Here is a 19,923-nt window from a genome sequence, read left to right on the forward strand (position 1 = left end):
AAAATAACAAATCCAATCATGTTGAAATGGAAAGGGTTCATTCTTGGATTTTCTAGTCCCAAATGTGAAAATTCTGCTTATTAGTGTAGCCTCCAATGTGAAAATGGGCCTCATCAATGAAGATGACTTTAAGACCTAAGTGTGTAGGCAAAATACGGTATAATGATCTTTTTGGAATGCCTAATTCCCAAGAACGACGAGGAATCGACAATCCTGAATTTTTGTCAAAACTACAGGCTACATCGGCAATATTCTCAGTTGTTTCTGATCGACACGACGGTTTCGATTCTTCATATCACTAACTTGTATCCAAAGATCGAATTTTTCCTCCAGTGTCACTCTTGCCAGCCCAAAGGTGCTTTACTTTTGCGAAATTTGACTGCAAAATTTTCACCATTTCATGTGTTGTTGAAGCGTGTTTCGTTCAATTTTCAGTAATGGTGGTGTTTTTACTTGCTAAATGTCAAAAGATGACAGCTGCCCAGATAACGGGTTATTCAAAATAAAACCTCTTATTGGAGAACCCTTTAAATGTTTCCTGTGATGTGATCTGCTTAAAATTTCTCAAATTGTTTGAAATTGTGATTTAATATAAACAAGCAAAATCTCAATTCTATGGGTTTTGTAGTCACACATGTATTGGGTATCCTCTTCAAGTGCTCGAAAGCTCCTGACTTCAAATCAGTACTTTTGTCTTAATTGGAAAGATGGTATTTTCGCAGACTATCAATAAAACCTATAGGCTCTTTCTCAGTTATGCTTATAACAAAGAATTGTTCTCAACAGATGGACAGGGTGAATGAAAAATAAATCAATGAAAATTTCTGTCTGTAGTGCCGATGGAATGAGCGAGATCATTGTTGGCTGCGGTAGGTTTCCCTCCTTGCTTCTTCGTCTTCTCCCCTAGCAGACAGGTCATATCATCAGTCGGTGGTGAAAACTCGAAGAGCATTTTCCGTTGCGTTTTCCAGTTAGTGAATACCTCCAGCAACAGGTAGGGATTGAACTTTACCTTGACTCTACATGATCTCCATTCCAAGTTTAACATTATGCGTTTAGAATTATATTGAATTTATCGGATTTTTTTCCTGAAGTTATAGGTAATAGTTATGAATATATATAGTATGAGTTATAGTTATCGCTTAAGCTAAATGCGTCAGGATATAATTTGGTTAGGACGGAAGTTGAGAAAACAACTGAAACTTAAATGAATTAGGCTTTATTGGCGGAAGTTTAACATCTATTCTCATACTTCATTCATACGCTAGTATCTTAAGTTTTATAATTCACAATACTTTAGAGGTCAATAAATAAATTAAGTTCTCAATTCAAGTGGGTAGGAAAATCCAAATTAATGTGATTTTTTTAATTTGTTGTGAGATGTAGAATTTCCATCTACATAAAAGTAGCAGGCAGCAGATGACGATTTAATTATATTGTAGCCTTTTTGGGAGGAACGCTGCAATTGTTCAGATTATTTCTAATAATTTGGAATCATTCGGTGGAATAAGTTTTTGATTTCCGCTGAAATGTCTTCACTCTACCCTTAGGAAAGTGTGAAATTCAAATGGATTGGAAAAAATTTGGAAACTATAAGAACTATTACCATGAAATCAATTTTAATACCACATTGATCCAATATCTACATGAATTTTGAAGACAAAAAATTGAATGAAAAAATATCATAATCACGGAGAATCATAACATTTCAAATGTTTATTTATTTAGTAATACCTACTACAAATAGTTCGGGAATCATACATTTTTGAATTTTTTCCGATAAGATCCGCTTAATAATGGACATGATACTTGGATGATGTGGCAAATACAACAGTTTTTTAGTAGGATAGGGGTTCTATGGAAAATACCAGTTGTTTGATTCATTGGTTCAGGAGAAGAGTGCATTTAACGAAAATCGCTTCCAAATGGTTTCAAATTACCTCATCACAAAGAACATCTCAGTATTTTGGTAATTAAATAAAGTCTGCAATTGATATATGCCAACTTTCAAAATCTACTTTCTAATTTCCGTATAGAGTTCAGAATTGAGCAATATTTATTTCGTTTTGGGAACTCTGAAATTATTATGTCTCTCAGTACTGAGATATTCTTCAAGAAGGAATTAGAAATACAACTATAAAAAGATTTCAACTATACAGGGTATTCCTGAGTTGAAGGTACAAACAAAAATGAGAGACCCCTCGGATCATTTTATAAAAAAAGTTTCATTAACATAGGTCCCGCAAACGCTTCATTCTCTAATGAAGTTCGATTTTTTCAAATATTTTTCTCATAGCATCTTTCTCCACAAGATATTTAACTCAAGTTCGGCAAAAATATTCCAATTTAAAGTTTTCATCATGCGCTTTGGTAATTTTGTGTGCAAATCTACGGGGTGATGAATTTTCTGGGACAGTGCCCGCTTCTATCCTCTAGAACTTTTTTTTTTTGGTGGTCCACTGTTAGTTGAGTCAAATTTAAAAAGTAACTTTGGTCCAGTACACATTTGGCATCTTGTCGTAGCTGCTATTGATTTCGAGAAAAAAATTTCAAACTATTCTCTAGTCAACCTCAAGAAAATCTAAATTGTTATAAAGATCCAGTTAGTAAGCTATATATGATAAATACATTATAAGTTTTGCTACTTATTTTCTCAATCTGTAGCGAAGATTAATAAAAATTCGATAAACCGGTATAATCATCACAAAAAAGTAGGAAAATCAATTCTGGCTCAGTGAGCCAAACCTTCTTCTATAAAAAAATACAATTTTTGGCTCAAAATTCCATAACTTCATATATTTCAACTTGTATAATTTCAATTATGAGCTACAGACGGAATATTAGGAAGATTTCAAACTTTTTACTTCTATCGGAAGCAAAGATATAACTAATAATATCAAAATAATAACTATCTCAGAGGAAATTGAGTCAGTTCACGTACCATAACATCTCTATCACATCCAGAATTTTGCTAGGCGTTTAGGGTTAGATTAATTAAACCTTGAGGGGTTTGTTCATAACCCTCAAGGTTCAATTAAGTCCATAAATTTGGTAGGAGAAAAAGTGCACTATAATTATTCGAAACTACCTGATAATTTCATCATCTTTCATAGAAAGCTAATATAGATTTCAATTATTAAAATATTCACAACTGTCACTGAAATAAAACATTTCTTTGTTCTCGAGATTACTTGCATCGAGTAGATATCTTTTACCCGATCCAGCTTTCTGTATTATTAACACTTTCTGTTGCTAATATAATATATATTGTTAACACGCTGGTTCCTAAGCCATCAGCAAAATTTACAAGTATGATACTTATCGCCTTCTCCATAATAATGCATCAATCAATTGCAATGCAAAATTCTTCTTAAATTTTTTTTTTTTTTTGAGTTTTTTTCAATGCAGCTTCATCACTGATATAATGCATAGAAACCCTGGTGTTTGCACTGATTCTTTTATGTTTCACACTTTTTGAGATAGTCCACCTCTAGCTTTGGTGAAAACTCACCAATGTTCTGTAAGGTATCGCTCTTCTGAATTGTTCGAATTCATTCATATGGAATATTGTTTTGAGACAATGCAAACTCTTACAAAAAATTACAATTTGTTTCATATCGAAATCACAATGAAATTAATGTCTTTTAGACAAAAACGGGAGATTTTTCAGATTTATATACCTTCTTGATTTCGAGAGATCGCGTTTATATTTGACATTTCTCTAGATTCTCGTCTATATAGAATGATAATATTTTATATTCTATGCTCGTGACAATCTTCCATACTCTGAATTAAGATGCATAGAATACCTGGTGTGTTTACTGATTCGATATTGTTTCAGACTTTTTGAGAGACCCACCTGTTGCTTTGGTGGTCTGCTTCACCAGAGTGCTGTAAGGTGGCGCTCTTTAAAATTTTTCGAATTCCCGCATCTGCCCTGGTGCCGTTTAAAAAGGAAATACTGATTTTAGACACTGCAAACATTCACAATAAATTACAATTCAGTTCATATCGAATTTTTACTCAAATGAATGGAATATAATGACAGACCATAGAATATAAAATATTATTGTTCTATACTCAAAGTTCATGACAAGAGCGTAGAAATAGGGGGATTCTGGGGGTAATTACACGGTGCTCCTAAATTGGAGATATAAATGAAAATGACAGATTTCCGGATCATTTCAAGAAAAAAAGTCCTATAAGATGAGTCCCCAAACATTTAGTTTTGAAATACATGTGTTGAAGTTCAAGTTATTTTCTCGTATAACCTTCCCTTCACAAGATATTTAATATGAATTGGCCAAAGATATTCCAGTTTAAAGTTTTCACTATGTGATATGCTAATTCTGAATGCAAATCTACAGGGTGATATATTTTCTGGAAGGATGCCTGCTTCCTTCCACCAAAAATATATTTTGGTGAATGGCTGTTAGTTTAGAAAAATGTAGAAAAAACTCTGGTCCAGTACTACACTTTTTGGTTTGTTATAGTTTTGTCGTATCTGCTATCGATTTCGAGAAAGAATCTCTAGTAATCCTCAGGATAATCCAAATTATTATAAAGATCCAGCTAGTAAGCTCTAATGAATGCATTAACTTTAAGTTTTGGTAGTTATTTACCTAATCTGTAGCGAAGATTAATAAATATTTGATAAACTGTACGACACACTAGAAACAACCTGTATATTGAAAGCAAAGCGTTTGTGGGCTCATATTCATGAAACTTTTTTTTCTCAAAATTATACAAGTAATTTCTCATTTTCCTTCGTAACTCTTATTTGAGAACAAGGTAAGAACAACCGAATTAGTAACAACAAAAATTATTTCGAGTAATTTGGTTCAAACTTCATTATCAAACTTCTTTTTCTAACATTACAGATATGAATAAAAGTTGTCAAAAATTTTTTTTCGATTATACCTCCCCAAGAAAAAAAAGATCTACGCCCTTGGTTCACAAGTATCGAGAATTGAGAGAAATGTCAAATTCAAACGATGTATGCGCCATCTGAAAAGCCCGCGATCCCTCGAAATCAAGTAGGTATAAATCTCCCGTTTTGTCTGAAAGTTTTACAGGTATAAGTAGACACACCAGGTATTCTATGCATCTTACTCTGAATATACCAGAATATACAGTAGTCGTCTGTCAGTATATTCCATTATTTTATTAATAAATCAAAAGGAACTGAATTCTAATTTCTTGTGAAATTTTGCAGTGTCTCAAATCATTATTTGATACATAGCGGGAATTCGAACAATCCTAAAGAGCGCCACCTTACAGAACTCTAGTCAGCAAAACACTAAAGCAACAGGTGGACTTTCTCAAAGTCTAAAACAAAATCGAATCAGTGCACACACCAGGTTTTCTATGCATCTTAGCCACGAGGGTCGAGAATCGCGAGAAATGTCAAATATAAACGCTGTATGCGCCATCTGAAACTGTCATGATCTCTCAAAATCAAGTAAACACAAATCTGAAAAATATTTTTATTTTTTCGTTTTATCTGAAAGTTTTACAGGTATAAGTAGAAACACCAGAGTTTCTATACATCTTAATCAGTGTATGAAGTAACGGAGAGTGACTGTCATTCTATTTATGGGTCATCATTGATATTACGTCAAATCGTAGACCCTATCATTTGTTTCATCGTCTGGCTATTATACTCTACTCTAGCTCATATAAGCTTAACTGAACGCTGAAAACGTGTGCCAAAAATTATTAACAAAGGATAAGCATTCATACAAATGCTCACCTATCTATTATGAGCGGTATATATCCTCGCTTTTTTAATCGGTACCGCCACAGAAATCCCGTTTGTTCGTAGAGTTCTTTTCTGTGCTATCGAAATGCCATCAATATCTCCTCAGGTATTTGCCCGTCTACTTTGAACCCCGAAGCAAACGACTTCGCTGACTCATTCGAGCGCGACAAAAACTGATTGGATACAGATTCACTCTGATTAAATTCTGATTTGAGTAAATTATTTGGAAATTCTGATACCGATACGTATTGAAAAAAAAACTTTTTTCAAGTTGGCCACTCAATTTACTCTCGACGAAGATACGCTTCATATAAGTGTAATAGAATCATGGTAAATTTCTCAAAAAACGTGATAAGTCGTTTGAAGCAACTTTTTCAAGGAACAGTGGATATCTGAGAAACACATGCCGGTTCATGACAAATTCATAAATTTACAAGCACGAAGAAACCCAAATTTGAGCTATAATCAATCAAGAAGTGAACTGTAGAATCTAATCTCGTTACCGTAGAAGGTTTCATAATGGCTTGTCAATATCAAAGCAATATTGTGCAACCTGCGTTTGTGCCATATGCTGCAGATTTAAGCGAAAAATGTCTTTTTCCTACAACTGGTATGAAAAGTAGCGTATTCTTCATAGCTTACTCAATTTCAAAACTATGTATTTCTCATACTGTGGGAAATATTGTTTCTCACGGCACTTAGCCCACATCTCGCTTGGTAGGCCAATGAAATTGGGCTTTTGAGTCGTTTCTATGGAGACGCAATAAATTAGCACATACTGTCAACGAAGGCCATTTAGATTTGAATCAAGTCCATTACTTGAATTATTGAAATTTGTGCAGTTGTAGGAAAAGTATAGTGAGAAACATGTGGAGAAAGTCCTCATCTCGCTCGAGTGTTTGCGGCACTCGCCTTTCAGGCTCGTGTCACAAACTTCCACACTAGAAAAGTTGGACTTTCCCCACTTGTTGCACAATATACTATTTCCTACAACTGCTATGAAAAGTAGCGTATTCTTCATAGCTTACTCAATTTCAAAACTATGTATTTCTCATACTGTGGGAAATATTATTTCTCACGGCACTTAGCCCACATCTCGCTTGGTAGACCAATGCAATTGGGGTTTTGAGTCGTTTCTATGGAAACGCAATCAATTAGCACATACTGTCAACGAAGGCCATTTTGATTTGAATCAAGTCCATAACTTGAATTATTGAAATTTGTGCAGTTGTAGGAGAAGTATAGTGTGCAACATGTGGAGAAAGTCCTTTTTTCGCTCGTGTGTTTGCCACAGTCGCGAGAAAAGTTGGACTCTTCCCACTTGTTGCACAATATACTATCAATGTATCATAGTCTTCATAGAGCACACACAGTCACTAGTCTCTTATGTGAACAGGAAAGTAAGGTAATGCTATGACCAACGCAATCAACTGTTAGAGAAAACACTGGCAACAAATTTATGAAAAACAAGATGATATCCTGATAAGAAGCATGTCTAGAAAATTTGCCGCTGTCGTAAACAATTACGGTGGTCCATCCCTTTATTGACATCCTCATAGAGCTTGTTTCAGCATGGAAATTATATTTACTTTTCGGTTATTCTCTAGAGAATATACACACATCGTAAAAAGCCTTCCCCTCCTGTCGACTGTCAACTTGTTGAAAGTATAACAAGACAAGTTTTTTGTGTATTCGAAGTTAATCACTTTTCAGCGAATAACGAGAGTTGTAATATGGAGAATATTCCGTGGAAAATGCCTAAACATCCCATTTTTCAGTTTGGCTTGAGCAAGAATTGATAGTAGCCCTACATGAAGAAGCATTGTCGAACCATCAGCTTGCGTAACGTTTGAATATTCCACGGACTTCAGTAAGGCGGATAGTGGCCCTTTTCCTGGAAACTGGTAGCGTTGCCCGGAGACCGGTGCCTGATCGACCAAGAGTAAAATCTTCAAGGAAAGACCATGATATCGCAAATTTTACTCAAAGGATTCGAACGGTAATTGTAACAGCCCTCTGAAGTCATTTTTTGAGGACCTATAGACGGGTAGTTTCAACCAGTACCCTAAAGACTTGATCGCATTCCTCAAATTTAGGAGCAAGAAGACTTTTAAGAGTACCTCAGCTATCACCTGGACATAGAGCTACCCGTCGGCAAGGGCAGAACACCACCAAGACTGGCTTTTACCACAATGGCGCAATGTACTTTTTTCGGACCAGTCATGATTCATTTAACAAAGTGATATTCGACGAGAAAGGGGTTGGAGAGGTCCAGGCAGACTAGAGCCACTCAATTTCCTCCTGGAAGTTGTGCCCTTTCAAGACGGATCAGTAATGTACTGGGGTGTATAATGTTCGGTCGCCGTACCCCTCTTATTATCGTTGAACGAACATTTACTGGTGCCATCTACGTAGAAAACACCATTGGACCCTTCATTTTTCCTCTGTGCAACAAATTTGGGGATAATTTCATTTATCAGGATGATAACGCTGATAACATTATTCAAAACAACAATATCCAGAGAATGAACTGGCCAACAAACTCACCAGACATGAACACAATTGAGCAAGTATGGGATTACTTAGGGAGAGCAATATCCAATCGCCAAAACCCACCTTCAACTTTTCAGAAATTGAGTTTAGCCTTTCAATGGAACGTATATGCCTGAAAATTTCATTAATGACTTGATTCGTGGGATGCCTAGGCGTATTGAGCAGTTGATTAAAAGAAAGAGGTTTTAATACGGACTATTGAATTTGGATTCAGTGGTAGAATAACTATTTCTTCTTCTTCTTTCCTTTCGAAGGTTGGTGCTATTATGGTGCGCGATACTGCACCTCTGAATATGTGTAACTCTAATTAATCACAAATAATTAATCGATCAATTTAATTTTTTTCCCATTCTTCTTTTTTGTCTCATCCTGCATTACGTAAAGAGGTAACCAACAAATATTTTCTATAAAATATATTGGAGTTGAAATAGAGAAAACTATTCATCTCATTTCTAGAACAGATTGTTTATTTCTTGAGAAACCTAAAAGGGGCCAAGAGTTTCGACGATTTGTGTATATTATTTTTCAAAAAGTTTTCTCAATCTTCTTCATAAATGAGTATTTCGCTTTGAAATTTTGTGCTGTTCTCTCAATCAATTTCAATGTGTTTACTTTGAAAACAATTTGTTATTGAATCTGTCAATTTATTCACGATTACCTTCACAAGAAGACATATGAAATGAATACTTCAAAGAAGAAAATCTTCCTTGTCGGCAAACTCCAGAACCAAAGGGAGCCGTTTGTACTCTACACCATTCATTTGCCTCCAAGCCCTCTCAGCAGCTTCAACAGTCTTGAACTCTACGATAGCTTCTCCATTAAATTTGTTATCGAGTACCCTGATCAGAATAATCTCATTCAAGAAAACTCTAAAGATTTCCTGTAGTTCCGGTTGCCTTATACCAACCACTAAATTTTTCACGTGAAGAGTATCTGTTGTTCTAGAGATCGAGTTGACATCTCTACCTTGAGAGGGTAATTTTGGCATTTCGACTGAAGCAAGGCTGTCAATACTATCGGGTCTTTTTATATCGTCATTGTCCGGACCATCGATGTCGTTTGTGGATCCAAAAAGTTTCAGCTTCCTCATCATTTCGTTCTGATCATTATAATCATTTTTAACTGAAAAAAATACACAGAGATTTGAGCAACAGTGAGTCTCAAATGACGGAAAGAACCTTCATACAAAGATATAACAAACGATCTTAAATTTCAATTTTCTTTTTGAATCGGTATTCTCGTAAATACTCGTATAGGTTTCGGTGAAACTTAATAAGCTGATCAGTCTATACTAGCAAGGACGTCGTATATTAGGTCAATTGAAAAGTCCCCGGACTGATGCACAGATGGCGGTGCTAGTATTAAATCCATATGATTTTTATTGTGAAATGTAGCTACTTTTGTTATTCGAAAAAAAAATTTCGTGTGCTGATTAAATATTGCTTTTTGAATGGAAAAAATACAGTTGAAGCAAAATGTTGGCTTGATGAAGAGTTTCCGGGGTCTGCACCAAGAAAATCAATCATCATTGATTGGTATGCTTTGTTCAAACGTGGTGAGATGAGCACCGAAAACGGCGAACGCAGTGGACAACCAAAAGAGGCTGTCACATACGAAAAAACCACAAAAGTTCACAAAATAATTTTGAATGACCGTAAAGTGAAGTTGATCGAGATAGCAGACATTGTGAAGATATCATCTGAACGTGTACATCATATCATTCACGAATATTTGTACATGAAAAAGCTGTGTGCAAAATGGGTGCCGCACGAGCTCATAATCAACAAAAGCATCAACGTGTTAATGATTCTGAGCAGTGCTCGAAGCTGTTCAAGTGCAATACACCTGATTTTTTGCGTCGATATGTGTTAATGAATGAAACATGGCTCCATCATTTCACTTCGGAGTCCAATAGACAGTCAGCTAAGTGGACTACACAAGATGAACCGAATCCAAAGCGAGGAAAAACACAACAGTCAGCTGGAAAGGTTTTGGCATCAGTATTCTGGGATTTGGAAGGTATAATATTCATTGATTACCTCCAAAGGGTCAGACCATCAACAGCGATTATTATATAGCGTTATTGGATCGTTTAAAGGACGAATTCGTTAAAAAAAGGTGCTGTTTCATCAAGATAATGCGCCGTGTCACAATTAAATGAAAACAATGACAAAATCGCATAAATTGTGCTTCGAATTGCTTCTGCATCCACCGTATTAGCCAGATCTGGTCCCCAGCGACTTTTCCTTGTTCTCAGACCTCAAAAGTATGCTCGTTGGAAAGAAATTTAGCGCCAATGAAGAAGTTACCGTCGAAACTGAGGCCTATTTTGAAGCGAAAGACAAATCGTACTAAAAATGATATCGAAGAGTTGGAAGATCGCTATAATCGCTATATCGCCCTCGAAGGCAACTATGTTGAATATTGAAATCGAATTTTGCCAAAAAAATGTGTTTTACTATACTAGATCGAGGACTTTTCAAATGGCCTGATATTATGTCAGATTTGCAACCTTTTCCATTAGCACATTCAAACATCAAATGATTAAATGCTCTAAATTCTAGGTGAAAACTGTTCAATGTTTTGAAGAAAATTGAGTTTCTTAGGAATAGGTATATAGGCTACTTCAAAAGTCTATGCAGTTATGGGCAAATATATGATAAAAGGGTAACATAAACTAATGGGCAATCAGTTAGGACCACATGAATCCTACTAACTTCTTAAGAAAATATTGAGAGGTTAAAAACAAAAAATCATTTCGAATCCAAGAGTATTTGAGAAATTATTTATAGCTAAGATTTTGAGCAACGAATGACACACAAGTACCTATGACAAAAATTAATTGCCTGTATTGGCTTTAGCAACTATATCATCAAATATTTCCCAAATACCTATCTTCTATTATATCGTTAAAAGATGTTCATGTAAAATTCAAAATAATATGCTGAAGATTAATTTTTTCCAAAGGAATAAGTGATCAGTTTCACTTCAAATACTAACCTATTCTTTCGAAAGATGTTTCTTCCCTCATAGGAAAAAATATACCATCTTCAGGTTTTTTGTTAGAATTATTATCTTGTTGATTTGGGTTAGGAGTTGAATGTTTGTTGTCATTGTTTCTTTCATCATTATAGGAATCTTCATCGTTCGTTTCGACCTTACATTTCTTTGCTTTGAGGTATGCTTCATAACTTTTATATTTTCTCTCTTTGGCCTTTCGTTTCCTGTTATTACCTTCATTTCCATTTCTTCTATTGTCATCGACGTCAGATGCAGAGTAATCACGAGATAAGGTGTTTGCTTCACTCATACTTTCTTCGCCAGTGTAACTTTTTGTATCATCATTTTCGCTTTGACTTTCATTATCATCCGCCTCTTCATTACTTCGACTTTCATTATCATCATCTTCTTGATCCTCATTTTGAGTACTACGAACACTGGCCTCGCTATCATCAAAATTGCTTCTGCTACTTGCATCTGTTCTGCTTGCAGCATCTTCGTCAGATGTCTCCTCTGTTTTTTTCTTATTGGATTTTTCTTTTTTCATTCTTTCAAGGTTTTCTCTTTCCATTTGCTGTCTTTGTGCTTCGTCTTGAAGAGCTTTGAGTTCTTTGGAATAGTCCTTAAGTACTCTTTTCTTACTCAGTTTTGGTTTTGGTAGTAAAGCTTCCCACGCGTTAGCAACTTGTTTTGTTAATTGAAGCAATTCCATGCGAGCATTGTTCTTCCAGAATACTTTAAAAAAATCGAAAAATCCAGTCTCGTATGAAGTTTGGTTCAAACCCTTTTTAGGGAGTAGAGGTTTCTTTTTTACGTTTCGCCTGCCCTTCACTTGACTATGAAGTGTTCCCTTCCTTCCACTTGAAGATTTTATTTTGCCTCCGAATCTCACCATAATTATTCAGTTATATCGAATTTTGATTACGATTGAAAGAAAATTGCTTTGTCTATTTCAGACGTCAGAATTTATAGAGAATTTGTTGTAGAAAGCCTACCTTGTTTATTGAACCTGCGTTATATCAATTTATTTTGTGGTTCGATGACACAAAAATTCATCCATAGACAGAGCGAGTTGATAAGATGTCATGAGAGAAGAAATATGAAAAACATGTTAAAGGTTTTTGTGAGCCTAAAATCTAAGATGAATATTCTGGTATCTTCGTTAGTTGTTTCTTCAGTTCTTTAGCATTGCAAAGTTAGGATTAATAACTTCAAGAATTCAATCCCCAAGATTATTAATTTGAAAATTAAGCTATGAAGGTTCGAAAAGTTGTTGTTCAACATACAATAGGAGTGTAAGTAGTCTACAAAATTGATAAAAGCCTGGATTACAACAATATTTGAATTTTTATCCTCTATAAAATGCCAATATTATTTTGCCTTCATTTTTAAGAACTTGAGAACTTTAAATAACATTAGTTTTTTTTTTAGATATGAACGGATCAGAGTTCAGCTGCTATGGCAAGGAGATGATAGATTACATCAAAGACTATTTGGAGAAGATCGATGTGCGAAGGGTAACTCCAGATATTGAGCCAGGTTATTTGAGAAAACTGCTCCCAGAAGAAGCTCCCTATCATCCAGAGGATTGGAAGGAAATACTAGCAGACATTGAGAATAAAATCATGCCCGGTGTGACTCATTGGCAGCACCCTAGATTCCACGCATATTTTCCCTCTGGAAATTCATATCCGAGTATAATGGCGGAAATTCTGAGTGCCGGAATAGGGTGTATTGGATTTTCGTGGGTAAATCATTTTATATTCGACTATTATTATGAAAGGGCAAATATTGAGGTTCTCCAATGAAGAAAAAAATTAGAATTTTTTGCATAATGATTCAAATTTTGGTTTTCATCATTTATTCATACGAATTTCGTGGAAATGTTGATGTAGAAACACTATTTTTGTTGTTTGATTGTGAAACGTCTCTTATATTGATTGAACTCTTCAGTGAAAATCGAAATGTCAACTTTTATCACTTATAACATATCTCGTCAATGGCTATAATATAAACTCTTCAGGGAATAATCTAGTCGTATACTACATATACAGGGTGAAGACTGTTAGTTAGAATATTTCAAAGGAAGACTGGAGAGAAATACTTGAAATTTTATAACGGGTGTTTTTTTTCGAGGTATATAACTTTAAGTTGGCATTTATGTTCAAGATGGCAACCGATTTGACAGCTATCAAGTGATTTATTCTCAGTTTGGTTTGGCAATTCATCATGAATATACTCACGCCTGAACAACGCTTGCAAATAGTGCAATTTTATTTCGAAAATAATGGTTCTGTGCGGAATACGTATCGCGCACTACGTCCATTAGCGATGAAGCGCACTTCTGGTTGAATGGCTACGTCAACAAACAAAACTGCCGCATTTGGAGTGAAGCTAATCCTCAAGTGTATGTCGAAACACCGTTACATCCAGAAAAACTGACTGTTTGGTGCGCTTTATGGGCTGGTGGAATCATTGGTCCGTACTTCTTCAAAAACGATGATGGCCAGAACGTTACAGTCAATGGTGATCGGTATAGAGCCATGATTACTAATTTTTTCATTCCTGAATTGAACAACCATGATGTCCAGGAGCTGTGGTTCCAACAAGACGGCGCAACATGTCACACAGCTCGTGCCACAATCGATTTATTGAAAGACACGTTTGGTGACCGCCTAAATTCACGTTTTGGACCTGTGAATTGACCTCCAAGGTCTTGTGATTTAACACTGCTAGACTACTTTCTGTGGGGCTAAGTAAAGTCATTGGTCTATGCGGATAAGCCACAAATCCTTGACCATTTGGAAGACACGATTCGCCGTGTTATTGCCGATATACGGCCACAAATGTTGTAAAAAGTCATCGAAAATTCGACGTCTAGATTGGGCTACATCCGAGCCAGCCGTGACGGTCATATGCCAGAAATCATATTTGAAATGTAATGCCACAAGATTATCTTGCGGATAAATAAAATTCATGTCAATCGAATAATCCATCGTTGTTTTATTGCAATTTAAAGTTTCCCTTTACATATATACAGGGTGGTTCGCGTGGTTGGTAAAAACATTTCAAAGAAAGACTCTAGATGAGATAAATACTCGACATTGAGCTTTGTTTAGAGAGAAGAAATCTTGAAAAAAACTTCAAAATTCGTCTGACTTCCGGTACCACTAAATATGATATCAACGCTTTATGACGACCCAAAAGTGTTTCAGTTTTGTGAATTGTTACTGCATAATTTTCACTATTTTTGTAGTGAGTTTGAACAATCAATGTGTGCTATTCAAAATGAAAATTCTTATTGGCAAACCTATCATAAGCCCTAAATTGACTGATAATTATTAATATTGCCATTGTCATTATAAATAATGTCCTAAATGATTATCTACTTGGTTTAAAAAAAAAAGTACATAAATATAATTTTTCTTCTCCAAATTGAGCATTGTGCTATTTCAGGCAGCTTCTCCAGCTTGTACAGAATTGGAAACAATAGTTTTAGATTGGTTTGGTAAGAAAAAATCGTTTCTCATCTTGAACGAAGATTGTGATCGAAAAAATTTTCAGGGAAAGCTATAGGACTGCCAGATCAATTCCTCTCATATCCTGAAGAAAGTAGAGGCGGTGGTGTCATACAGGTATTTTTCAATATACAATATAAAATTTCTTCTTCTCTTAATGATACTATTCTCTAAGACATCCGCAAGCGAATGCACTTTGGTAGCAATGTTAGCAGCAAGAGCACAAGCAATCAAAAGATTGAAACAGCAACATCCAAATGTAGAAGAAGGTGTACTATTATCGAAACTCATGGGTTATTGTTCAAGAGAAGCTCATTCTTCTGTTGAGAAAGATGCTATGATAAGCTTCGTCAAACTAAGGATTTTAGAAGCTGATGATAATGCTTCTATGAACAGCGAAACGTTGAGATTGGTAAGAAACCATCGACCAAATTCACATAAATAGATAAAATGCGAATAGAGAGTATATTTTTTCTAGGCTATGGAAGAAGATGAAAGCAATGGTTTCGTTCCATTTTTTGTTTCGTCAACTCTTGGAACAACATCATGTTGTTCTTTTGATAATATAAAGGAAATAGGCGAGGTAGTCCAAAATTTTCAATGCGTTTGGTTACATGTTGATGCAGCCTACGCAGGAAATGCATTCATATGTCCAGAATTGAAATACCTATTGGAAGGGATAGAATATGCTGATTCTTTCAATACTAATCCTAACAAATTCCTGTTGACCAATTATGACTGTTCTTGTATGTGGGTTCGGGATAGGTAAGTTATTTTAATATTTTACTCACTCACTCCAAATAGAAACAACTATATTCATGAGATATAGGAATGATACATATAATGGCGATAAATAAAAGATCATTTATTGCCTAGTTGAAAGTATTATGTTATACAGTGCTCAGAAGTTTCATTCTCAATGAGCTATCTAGTTCTAAATCCAAAAAATTTGCACATATCAAGATATAACTGTTCTGTGCAAAACTATAAGAATATACTGACAAAGAAACACCCAGAAGGAGCTGTTTAAATTTTAAATTTGTTTTCGTAAAACATAGATAGTATAGCAAGGACTAAATGATTGAATTTGTAGAAAAAAATATGTTTTCATGTGAACAATTCTTGTTACTTAAATATTGTTGTCGTTTTCAAATTTTACAACAAACCAGCTATTCGAGGAGTTCCAAAATCGATGTTTAGTTGTTGTTAAGATGCCTAGAGCACGTGTACGCGGAATTTATGGCCAGCTAATTGAATTTCGAAGAAGTCGAATTATTGGTCTACGGGGGGCGGAGTTGTCATTTCGAGAAATCGCTAACCGTACGAACAGAAATCGAACAACTGTTATGAGATGTAGTCAATAGAGGTTTGAAAATGCCTAAAATCGAAGAAGAGTAGGCAACGGGCGTCGAAGGGGCACAAACGAAGTTCAAGATCGACATCTAAGACTCATGGCCATTAGAGAACTCGATCTTTGGCTGATGAGTGGTTAGGAAAACAAGGCCATCCTGTAACTATCCGAATGGATTACCGCCGGATAAGGTTTTTTGGACTGCAGCATTATCGACTCCATCTTGTGTTACCTCTGACGGTTGAGCATCGCCGGCAACGATTACAGTGGTGCAGAGAACGTCAACATTGGAATGTGGAATGGCATCAGGTCGTCTTTTCTGATGAATCTCGATTCTCCTTAGGTTAGACGACGTCAGGGAGAAAGACGTGAACCTCACTCTGATATTAAGTGTCATCGGACAGTAGGTGTTATAGTATGGGGTGCAATTGCACATGCAAGTAGGTCACCTCTAATATTCATAAGGTAACATGAAAGCGCGGCGTTATCTTCAAGAAATAGTGGATTCTTATGTTCTCCCTTACCTCAACCGGCTCGAGAATCCAATATGTCATCAAGATAATGCCCGCCCCATGTTGCCAGAGAATCTTTTGCCATGGCCACCTAGATCCCCCGGTCTTTCGCACATAAAGCTTGTTTGGGACATCATGGGTAGAAGAAGGCTTGGAAATTTACCCCAGCCCCCATGGTCTTTGGCGGCTCTGAGATATAAAGTACAGGCACCTTGGGATAGTATCCCTCAAGAAGAAATAGACCATCTTATTGCATCGATGCCAAGACATGTTAGGGAGTGTATAGATAATCGCGAGGGGCAAACAAATTATTAACCAATTTATTGAAAAAAAATTGTAAACTCTTCGTTTTTCCTCCAAATTTCAATCATTTACTTCTTACTATACTATCTATGTTTTACCAAAAAAAATTTAAATTTGGACACCTTCTTCTAGGTGTTGTAGTTTCTTTGTCAGTTATTATATTTCAATTTCTCTGACAGCTGGACGTTTTCATCGATCTTTCATTTCTTGCTTGAAACACTTCATCGGATTGAATTGTATTTATATTTCCAGATTCAAGTTGACATCAGCTCTTGTAGTCGATCCGCTATATCTGCAACATGGTTATTCAAATTCCACCATAGATTATAGACATTGGGGCGTTCCTCTAAGTAGAAGATTCAGATCTCTGAAGCTGTGGTTTGTGTTCAGATGTTACGGAATATCAGGCTTGCAATCTTACATCAGACATCATTTGAAGCTAGCGAAACAATTCGAAGCTTTAGTGAAAAGCGATAGTAGATTTGAGTTATGCCATAAAGTAGTGGTAAGTGAAATATTACTGAGTAACTCTGATGAAATTGTCGATTCATAAATGTTTCAGTTGGGTTTGGTTTGTTTTCGTTTGAAAGGATCTAATAGGGCTAATGAAAAATTACTGAGTAACATAAATGAATCTGGGAAATTGCACATGGTGCCAGCTTCTGTGAAAGATACGTATTTCATCAGATTTTGCGTAGTGGCACAACATGCTACCGAGGATGACATAAGTAAGTCCTTACCTTTAAGGAATACTCTCTTTACCGATAAGTATTACTTCCCACACTTGTTTGGGAAACTGTTTTTACTAACAATTTGTTCACATAAATTACTTTTTGCCAATGTTACAAGATATTTAGAGAAATAAGGTACAGGTAATCTCCCTATTGCTGGCTTTTGCAAAATGATTCCAATAGACTATGTACAGGGTGGGCAAATAAGCGAGGTAAGCTGCTATATCTCAGGATACACTCATCGTAGAGACTTGCGGTAAAAAGAAAAGAAAACACACTAGAAATTGTTTTGAAGTTCATACATCTACCGCTAGGGGGCGTAATAGCTATCGTCGAGTAGAAAAACGAATTTTACTCAAAAATATTTCTTATAAAGTTGAAGAAAAAATATCATCACTGTAATCCTTGGAAAATTATCTCCCTTTTTGAATTGTCACTTTCGAATTTACGACATCCAATAAGGGTAGCGGAAAGGGAGAAATCTGACTGATTGAAATGCCTGTAATTTCAGTTTGACCAACATTTTTGAGCAAATTATTTCTCGTCTGAGAGATAATATCTTGTTGATCGAGGACAAAATATACTCATGATAAATTTATCTTTGCTGCTTTCGATAGGAGACGCTAAGTCAGAAGTTCATTGTTTTGTTCATTTTACTCCGAAATTTCAAATTTATAATGATAGTATTTTCTTAACATCCATCGATTTTGCATTAAAAAACCCGAAGGTCGCGAAGCGATAGTTTCATGCGTTCTGGAATTATGGCCGAAAGAAGATATTCTTCACCTGATGCACTGAAAAACCAAATTCTGTCTTTAAGTTCATATCATAAATGTATAACTATTTTTTTTACAATAATGCCTCGAATTTCGAAAAAAACGGTGGAAGCAAAGTCGTACGCCTATGTATTTTTTTCGTTTTAATTATTGTATGCATTGGGTCTCGTCTTTCTGGATATATTTTGAATTAATGAAAAAATAATTGATTTTCATTTTCAGCTTACGCTTGGGATGTAATCACAGAGTTTGCAACCGAAATCTTAACAGATAAAGTAAGTAAAAATTCATACTTAATATTCTAAATAATGGTAATTTTTCCTCATTAAACACATTGAGGCCATAGAAGAAAATTATTTCAAATGAATGAAAACTATCACGTTGAAAGCTCCATCTATGAAAGATCATCTTTTGATTTTTAGCCCTTTAAATACATAGATGGGGTTCTTATACAGAACATTCGTACTGTATTTATTGATCTACCTAAAATGTAGATCAATGAGCTGTATTCATCTACCCAAAAAGGTAGATTTATGAGCTATATTGATCTACCCAAAAAGGTGGATCTGTGGGCTATACAGATCTACCTACAAGGTAGATCTGCGGTGCGTACTACTCCATAAAATTCTAATTCAAATTACCTTCAGGAGATCCAAGACGAAGTTCACGAACTTACACTCCAGAAGAAGCGTGATCTTCTGGCTTACAAGAGATCCTTCTTTGTACGAATGGTAAGCGACCCGAAAATATACAATCCATCAATAGCTGCATCGACTACAAGAAGGACTGCTGGAGAGACTCAAATACAGACCCAAGAATCTGTCCAATCACCTTCGTGAGTATGCAAAAAATCTTAATTTTTCATTATTTAATCATGATGTTTCCAGGAGTCCATCTTGGATAAGTTGGCCCTTAGCATTTCTCTTCCAAAATAAAACAGAAGACAAGAGTGCAAGTAGTAATGTTCCATTGAGGTAGGTTTTGAGGAATTCTTTGATATGAATATCTTTTAACGAGACATTTATCTAACTACATATCAGGGTTTGGAAATATAACTATCATTAAAAAATTTTTTCAGGTTTCGCCACTGGGACACTCGTGTGAGACTGAATCCTGGATCAAAAACGAATGGAGGTACCAGATCACCATCTCCAGAGTGTTTAGGGACCTCAAAAAAGGCTAACAATTCTAATTCTTCTTCAGAATATAAGTTTTCTCCAAAAAAATTGCAGAATTCTGGAAATGGAAATTAAAAGTTCATGTGTTATTCACGAGTTTGTGTATCAATGTTTTTCGATCATGGTATTCTATTTCTGAGCTTCTGTCTATAGTAACTGTATCTACCTAATTCTTAGAACAACTGGTAGAAGATTTTCACTAGTTGTTTCCATAAACCTTGCCATAACAATAAATCAATC

General features: G+C 35.5%; 2 protein-coding genes across 3 annotated transcripts; one reads left to right on the plus strand and one right to left on the minus strand.

Annotated features, from left to right (window-relative positions):
• Positions 1 to 795: 795 nt before the first annotated feature.
• Positions 796 to 19,923, plus strand: LOC123680601 (tyrosine decarboxylase-like). 2 transcript variants are annotated; one of them, XM_045618582.1, is made up of 12 exons: positions 796 to 994; positions 12,746 to 13,062; positions 14,771 to 14,822; positions 14,879 to 14,949; positions 15,008 to 15,244; positions 15,311 to 15,597; positions 17,251 to 17,503; positions 17,561 to 17,726; positions 18,728 to 18,780; positions 19,153 to 19,340; positions 19,393 to 19,479; positions 19,584 to 19,923. In XM_045618582.1, exons 2-12 carry the CDS (start codon positions 12,748 to 12,750, stop codon positions 19,756 to 19,758), a joined length of 1,884 nt encoding a protein of 627 aa, XP_045474538.1. In that variant the 5' UTR covers positions 796 to 994; positions 12,746 to 12,747; the 3' UTR covers positions 19,759 to 19,923. The 2 variants fall into 2 exon arrangements, with proteins under 2 accessions (XP_045474538.1, XP_045474540.1); XM_045618584.1 differs by lacking the exon at positions 796 to 994 and adding an exon at positions 12,419 to 12,609.
• Positions 8,938 to 12,295, minus strand: LOC123680602 (uncharacterized protein DDB_G0283697-like). The gene is made up of 2 exons (XM_045618585.1): positions 11,315 to 12,295; positions 8,938 to 9,436 (listed from the first exon to the last, which is right to left on the minus strand). The coding sequence occupies exons 1-2, from the start codon at positions 12,207 to 12,209 to the stop codon at positions 9,003 to 9,005; spliced, it is 1,329 nt and encodes a 442-aa protein (XP_045474541.1). The 5' UTR covers positions 12,210 to 12,295; the 3' UTR covers positions 8,938 to 9,002.

The sequence above is a fragment of the Harmonia axyridis genome, chromosome 5 (genome assembly GCF_914767665.1).
Source record: "Harmonia axyridis chromosome 5, icHarAxyr1.1, whole genome shotgun sequence".
NCBI lineage: Eukaryota > Metazoa > Arthropoda > Insecta > Coleoptera > Coccinellidae > Harmonia > Harmonia axyridis.